An 8,333-nucleotide genomic window follows, 5' to 3' on the forward strand; every position below is an offset into this window, starting at 1 on the left:
TTTATATATATACTGTATATATACTTTGCAGGTCACTGGCCCACAAGAACTGGGATTGCCCATCCCTGGTTTACAGTATTCATCTGTTGCACCAAACCCTTTAGATTTAGAGTTTCAGTAGCTCACCAATGTGATAAAGGCCGATCCAATCAGTGGCATCCACTTCCTCCTTTATGTCCCAAGAGATCACCAGGTGGCCTTGACCAAGAGTCAGTTGGTATGTGGACGCCGTAAGTGATGAGCGGCTTTCAGAGGTCACAAGATCTGTGTCACTATTGGCCCTCTGCAGTCCCAGGCCGGCTGATTCCAGCTGGGTCCCGGATGGCACAGCAGAGGACGACGAAGCTGAGGATCCCGCTGTTACCTGTACCGACAAACTGCTGAGGTTGTCCAGTCCCACTGTGTACGGTCGACTGTGCGGAGCACGGCGGCGCACCGCCAGCAGGTGCTCGTGGGCATTGCTGTTGGACGCCGAGGCTGTCTGTAGTGGAGGTGATGCAGAAGAGGCGGATGCAGTGGCAGCCGCTGCCATGCCCACGGCTGGGGCAGAAGCGAAAGCAGGAGGCGAAGATAGCTGTTCGTGGAAGGGGGACTGAGGGAAGTGGTGATGGTGGAGAAGGGAGGATGGGGAAGAGGAGTTAGAGGATGAGTGGTGACGGGGGCGAGGGGGGAGGACTGCGGTTGTGAGGGACGGCCGAATGGTGGAGGTTAATGGAGTGGGTTCAACAGAAAAAAAGAAGGCACTAGGAGTTGTCCGTATTTAACTGAAACTGAAGAAAATTTTATAGTAGGGAAAATCCTGCATAACCATACAGATTAGGATTACCTAAGCAAGGAAGTCTTTGGTGCTGCTGGTATTCCTTTGGGAAAGGGAAGAGTACTCACGATCAATTTGTTCAGATGGTCATATGGAATTAAAACTATTAAAACTATGTCAGTATTTGTTACAGATGTCTGGCAGTGAAGAGCCAAACTGTGGCCTAACCTCAGCAAGCATGTGATTCCTCCATGACTCCATTATGGCTGGAGATCTGAATGGAGGTAGCTGAGATGGGGAATTAAGGAAAGAGAAGCAGACAAATTCAGAATTATCCAACTCTTCTGTCCAGGTAGAGGAGACTGAAGACAGGGTTATCCACACAGAAAGGAAAGTCAAACCTACAGGAGAGAGGGATTGAAGGATGAAGGAAGAGAAGAAGGGACATAATCAGAATAATTCTAACAAATATTTTCAACAGACAGTAAGTCAAATCAAGCAAGACAAATACTGCATACAGTGCTACGGGATCATGTTTTCCTAACTGGCTGAGATTAAATCAGATTGTTTTGCACATCAACCTGTTAATACCGTCTCCATTACATAACATGATAGTTGCATTATGTTGAGGGTATGTCTTTCTTCTGGTCAGGTTGATGAGAAGACAAATGAAGTTAAACACAGGAACCATGGAAGGTCAGTTCCTCTCTAATTAGGACAAGAAGCAAAACCACATAGCCTGAACTACAAGCAGTTTAGATCAAATCTTATTTATATGTTAGAATGGCCCTGTCAAAGTTCTAACCAGTTGAAAGTACAGGGAGAGGCAGAACTCTGGGGGGGATTAATACATATGTAAGCTACAATCAAATAAAATAAATTCTAGTCTGTGTAAGTGGGTGTAAGTGAAAGCTTGTTTATTCAAAAACCTTGGAGCTGGTATGAAAAACCTGTCTGTCTCTAACAAATACTTCTCTGCTGGGTTCTCAAAGAAACATAAACCTTTGGCAACTAGTAATAACCTTCTACCAAATTGTGACAATTCAACCAAGGTAGGTACCAAAACTATCCAAGGTTTCCCCCAGTGCATTGTAAGCTTGGTGGGCTCCCAGGCATGACTTGCCTTCCCACCAGGCTAAACCATTTAAGCCATCAGGCTCTGCTACAGAAAAACATTTAAAGTTTGCGTTGAGTACAAGTGAGGGGCTTTTATACTTGATGTGTAGTATGACATATAGCTCAGAGAATAGACTTTAAAATAAGCCTACTCTTAGTTTATAAATCACTGAAAGGCTCAGCACCACAATATATTAAAGAACTGCTGTTGTTGTATCAACCTTCCAGACCCCTCAGGTCTTCTGGTTCTGCTCTGCATCCCCAGAACCAGAACCACACAAGGAGAAGCAGCATTCAGCTTCTATGCACCACAAATCTGGAACAAACTTCCAGAAAACTGCAAAACAGCTTCCTTTAAATCTAGACTAAAAACCAGCTGGTTAGAGTTGCTTTTAATACTTAATCATGAAACATTAATCAATAATCTGATGTGCAAAATGTAATGTTATTCACAGTGTGTTCTATAACTTGGTATTTTTTTGTTTTTATTATGTAACACACTTTGAAATGCCTTGTTGCTGAAAGGAGTTATACAAATAAAATTTGATTGATTGATTGATTGATTGATTAATTGATTGTGCAGTATTCTGTGGATTTTCTTTGGAAGATGTACAGTACAGACCAAAAGTTTGGACACACCTTCTCATTGAATTCAATGAGAAAGTGTGTCCAAACTTTTGGTCTGTATTGAGTACAGGGTTAGGGTTAGGGTAAGTTTGGACACACAGTTGTTTGGACACACAGTTGTGTCCAAACTTTTGGTCTGTACTGTACGTCCCATTACATCTGGTATGAAACTAACAAATATCAGAAAAAGAACATTATATACTTAAATGGTGGAGGTAGTGTGATGTTTTGCGTTCTTGCAAGGCAGCTGTCACTTCAGGCGCGTTCCAAGAACCTGCATGACCATCGATGTGTGACCGCAAGCATGCTTTGCAAGACAATGATCTAACAATACCACAAAGTCCATCTATGAACAGCTCAAATAAAGAAAAATTAAGTTTTTGGAGTGGCCTAGTCAAAGACCATGGAAAACATTAAACATTAAAAGTAGCTGAATTAAAACAACCCTGCAATGCGAGCTAAAATTCCTCCTTAGTGATGGAGAACACTCACTGGTAGTTTTTTTTTGTAAATTCTTGATGGCATCCAGTTACTAGGCTTGGGGCAGTTACTAGTCATTAAGGGACACTAGCACATTGCTTGTATCCGAGCAATAGCCTTGACTCCATTGGTGCAGCAATGCAGCAGTTATTAACACCCCTCCTCACATATAAACACATCTGGCCAGATAAGGTTTTAAATAGCACAAGAGTGAGCTCCTCAAATTCTGCTATCTGGATGCCTTCTGATGTCACCACAATGTGCTTAAAAGTTTCTGCTTCTTCTGAAAATAACAAAACACTATAGCAAAGGAACAACTAAACCACCCCTTTTCTTTAGAAATGGAAAGTTGAAGCTCTCCAGGAGATTAAGTGTCTTTCATCCTGCACCAGGGTTAATCCAGGGAATGGTGAAGGGAAATGTAGTGTTGACAGATGGTGTTTCCTAATCCACAGCTGTAACAGTTTCAATCTGCAGATAGAGCCCTGGCTTTGTTTACATCGATCTGTCCAAAACATTTCCGCTAATCAGGTTACTAGGGGAACTAGATAGAAATTAGGGGGTTTAGCATAAGAATAGAGAATGGTCTGATTAATATCAGCAAGTGGCATTTATTGTGTGATTCAGTTTCTTCAGTTGTGAGACAGAACTACCAAATAAAAGCTAAATATACCCATCTTTTCTCATACATCTATGCAAATAAGTGTTTTATTTATTTGTTTAATTATTTATGGAAAAGTTATACTCAATCTTATACAACGGGTGAAAGATGTGTCAGAAATCCAAAGACCAAAAAAAACCCCAAATAACATTTTCTACTTAATTAAAATAAAAAAAAAATACAGGTGTTAATATTTCTTAATATATGTGAAGTATTATCACTGACTGTAAGAATAGTAATAAGACAAATATTATGTCCGTGATCATTCACATGATCATGAGGCACCTTTAAGTTCTTCATTAAAACTTCTTTTTACCAGAACACTTTCCTCCAAGTCAGCAGTTCCCCCTCAGATGATTTGCGGTAAACTGCAAATGAAGTCATGAAGCAAATAGCTTTCTTATTGTCACTATTTTATAACCACCAGATTTGTGTAGTGCACAACTAACACTTTTGTGTCAAGTATTACTTTCCTTTTTCTTCACTTCATTAAATGCTGTTTATGTTGATTTGTACAGTAAAATTTGTGACTGTTACCTGAGATGATGTGAAAAAGTTCAATGGCTATTAGAAGTTTTGCAAAGTACTGTAAGTTAAATAGCCAAATTCTAACAAGGTAAAACTAAAATGTGAATTAGGGTTGTTGTAAACTAGTATTTTAATATCTGAGTAATTTATTGATTATTCTGACAATTAATTGAGTAATTAAATTTAAAACAATTGATAAAATAAAATATTCATAAATAAAATAGTTTAACCAAGCTTCAAGGCAGGTAATTTGCCCGGAGGAATCATTCGAGGAATAATTACAGCCCTATGTGTACTGTCACTCACTTCCACAAAAATGAGAACATAATGTACACATAACACCAGTCAGTCATAAAATTCAGTTCTGACCTGGCAGGTTTGGATGCCACATTGAATCATCGTGAGTGGGTCTCCTGGAGCAGAAGTATCTGCTTTATTAAAGAATGGGAGCCAAACATTGGGTTTTGCTCTTAAAACCCAATGTTTGGGTTAATTGCCATATTTTTCTGGACACTAAAAATATGAAATTTGCTCAGTCATATGACTAAAATGAATTAGAAATGCTAGCAACAGAAAGTATAGCTGTAAAAGGACTTATGAAATAGGTGTACAACCCGTTAATTTCATGTACTGCATAAAATGACACAAACTTTCAGCTCACTGTCTGACATTTAATCAGACTAAACCTTACCTATTTTAGTTGCCGGAATAGTGAGGGCACTATTCCCTCACTAGGGCATGCGATTCTAAAGATTGCATGCCCTAAGATGAGTATGCCCATAAAGATTTAGGAAAGCCCAGATAATGATGTCATGACTTTGAAAGCTTAATTCCCCAAATGTTAGTTCAATGGATGGAGCCACACCAGTGGTTGTCTTTTAAAGTTAAAGCAATACCTCAAACAAAAACACGGTTTTCTTGTGATACCATTAATACAATATAAGGAATTGTGGACCTCCACAGGTTTGGTTCATCCTTGGTTTCAATCTCCACATGCCTAAAGTTCCACAAACCGTCTGTTTAAACAATTACCTACATTTACAAACACCATGGGAATGTTCACCCATCATACTGTTTAGAAGAAAGATAGGTTCTGTGACCCAAAGATGTGTCTTTTGTGAAATGTGTGAATTCAAATGCTGCTGAAGCTTGTAAAACACTGTCATTGTCCACATTGAAACAAGTCCTGTACAGACATGGGTGGAAAGGCCAGTCAGAAGGCAAGAAGCCACTATTCCAAGAAGAGAATAAAAAGCCAGATTGTATTTTATAAATGCAATGATGCAATCAAGAACAAAGGTATTTTTGTGGCATATATTGTGGTCTGATGAAACTATAATTTAAGTGTTTGAACTTAACCACCATTGTTATGTAAAGAAGTAGTGGGAACATCATGTTCTATGAATATTTTGCTGCATAATCAAGAGGAAGTCATGAAGCAAATTCTCAAGACTCCAGGAAATTAAATCTTGGACACAAATGAGTCTTCCACATGGACAATGTCTCTAGCAAGGAACCAAATTAGTGGCAAAGTAGCTAGAGAACAACAAAGTCCATGTTTTGGTGTGATCTCAGTAATACAGAAAATGTTTAGGGTTAGAACTGGAAGGTGTGTCAGCCTGAGCATGTCTGTCAGGAGGAATGCATGGGCCAAAATTCCAGCAAACTATTGTAAAAAACCTGTGGAAAGGACCCCCAAAAACATTTGACTCAAGTGATACAATTTAAAAGGTAATGCTACGAAATAGTGAGGAAATGAATGGAAACTTACAGTATGACAAAGGCAATAAAACCTAAAAAATGTATTTCCTTATCCTGCATTTAGGAAATAGAAATAATTTTGGAAATCTTAACATTTCTTTGCATGCTTTAGTCTGATTTAATGTCAGACAGGGAGGAATAATAGCTATGTGTATCAATCTTGTTTCAAAAGTATGTTTTTCAAAATAACTCCATTATTTTCCTAAGCAGTTGCAGTGTCATGTAAGATTTGTGTAATGCCCCACCTCACAGACTGGACTGTTAACCCCCACCCAAAGTCTCCAAATAGATGTAGCGTGATTGAAGAACAATGAGGCAGTCCCGTAAGAGACAACAGTTTCCTGTCCCCAACACAACCATTCCATCCCTGTGTGCCAGTTTGTAGGCTTGGGATTAAGTGCATTCCTCTGCTCTGAATCTTACACACACCACTAACTTGTCTTTGTTAGTGAGCGTTTTACTTGTCTTATAGCTTTTCTGTGCTATTCTTTAGAAAGTGCAGAAGTGTTTTTTTCTTTGTATCACTTCCAACTCCATCAGTCCAAACAAGATAAAACACCGTGTTCACTATTTGAACTGAATAAAACCTTTTTTGATGACATTCCAATGAACTGAGATACACCTATACAATCAGTGGGGACAGCTCTCTGCAGCTTTTAAAAACTTTTAAGGTTAAAATGGAAATGAATTGTGATCACTGAAAGTATATGAGCTTAAATTGGACATAATTCATTTTTCTGCAGATTTCTGTGATTGGTCTGTACTTCAAAAGTTGCAGTTTAGAAGACAGGAAGTGATATACAAGACTAAATAAAAAAGAGAAAGCAAGGCCTGGTCAGGTTTCTGTAAAGCTCCAATAATCTTGGATAAGAGAAAGCTGGATTGTGTTTTGAATAATACATATATTTTTTCTGCTGCCTTAAATCAGTGAGTACCATACTGGTGAGAGATGAAGAAGCACATTTTATGATGTTAGGTACAGATCTCCACCCAGCCAATGAATGTGCTACATACATCACCTGTCAAGCTGACTTTTGCTGTTTTTGTCAGTGCTTCTTCCATTACTTCATCTGCAAGCAACGCCAACGCGGTACAAAGAACCAACAAACCAATGCAACTCGTTTTAGCTTGCAGAAACCATTAAATACTTGCCCGCAGCTCATCCAGTAAGCGAGAATCTCTTTATAATCCACAAGCTGTCATGGATGCATGAATTTCCTCACCTTTTACAGGAGGAATCAGAAGGTGCTTACAACACCCTTAGTGCGCCGAAAAGATGCCACTAATAAGTCGATCAGTCTCCAGTCATAAATGGCGGATCTCCACAGGCCCGCACATCATCGGCACCATCCTATGGTTGCAGGCGGGATGCGCGGCTCCTGAAACGGGGCACAGCCCCGCAGCATCCTGGTAGTCCGAACGGGAGCTTAAAGCAGAAACGCGCACGTCTTTAAAATATTTTCTTTGTTAGAGGTCCAGTTTTAAATCACTTTCCCCATCTCTTTCCTTTACTCCACGGTAACGTTACAAGGTTCCATGTAGGGAGGAGATGCTTTGATGTTTTATTTACGGGATCCACTTTACGTCCGCCTCCCGTTTCGGTCTACTTCAATCCCACTCATCCCCGGACTGCTTACAGCTGGAGGGACATAGCTGCTCCCGACTACATGTTCGCTTTAAAACATCTGTTTTAGGAACTTGAAAACAGCCAGGTCTTTTGTAGAAATTCATAGTGTCAGAGCGGCTCAGCGTCAAAATAACGGAGCGAAAACATCCTACCTCCACTTCCACCCGGAGTTCTAAAACTGAGGGGCGCGGACTTCAACGGGTCACAAATTATGCTGCACAGTGTAAGAGAAAAAAAAAACAGTGTCTAAAGGGATTTTCTATTTAAGAGAAGCTACTTAAAATTTTTTTCCGTTTTGCATTTAGGAGGTTGGTATTGCTGAACTGGACTAGGCGAGTTAAAAAGTGTATTATTTCCTGTGAGGAAGCAACTTATAGCTTTTGTGTTTACGTCAGCAGAGAAACCCCAGAAACACATCCTCCAGGTCTGGTCTGTACATACCACCTATTTGTTTTGACCGAAATGGTGGTAAACTAATTTTCCTGTTAGTCTGTAAAGCTACATGCTGAGCATCGTGTACAGCAGCCCCCTGTGTTTCGTCTATTTGTCTGCATTTCATGTATATTTGGAATGTAGAAATCACCAGAGGTGAAGCTGAAGCGGACCAAACGGAGGAAGAGGACAGTTGGCTATAGGATCTGATGTTTTGCTGCTGCTGCAACCTTCAACTAAGTAAATGAAAGAATGAATGACACTTATCTCTGGTCGGACTGTGATCCGGCCTGTTCGTATTTCTATAGCTCTGTGTCTGGTCTGGTCTTCGTCCGGCGCTGCCT

At 40.0% G+C, this 8,333-nt stretch overlaps 1 protein-coding gene across 3 annotated transcripts in view; it reads right to left on the reverse strand.

Annotated features, from left to right (window-relative positions):
- Positions 1–7,732, reverse strand: part of LOC116716093 (E3 ubiquitin-protein ligase HECW2-like) — a 70,235-nt gene extending 62,503 nt beyond the window's left edge. For 2 of the 3 annotated variants that reach the window (XM_032556880.1, XM_032556879.1), the window contains exons 1-2: positions 7,154–7,732; positions 127–1,158 (exon numbers count right to left, since the gene is read on the reverse strand). In XM_032556880.1, the coding sequence (XP_032412771.1) occupies positions 127–532 (406 nt within the window). In that variant the 5' untranslated portion in view covers positions 533–1,158; positions 7,154–7,732. The remainder of the gene's footprint in view (positions 1–126; positions 1,159–7,153) is intronic. The other variant, XM_032556881.1, reaches the window with a different exon arrangement.
- Positions 7,733–8,333: the final 601 nt, after the last annotated feature.

This window comes from Xiphophorus hellerii, chromosome 24, assembly GCF_003331165.1.
Source record: "Xiphophorus hellerii strain 12219 chromosome 24, Xiphophorus_hellerii-4.1, whole genome shotgun sequence".
Classification (NCBI taxonomy): Eukaryota; Metazoa; Chordata; class Actinopteri; order Cyprinodontiformes; family Poeciliidae; genus Xiphophorus; species Xiphophorus hellerii.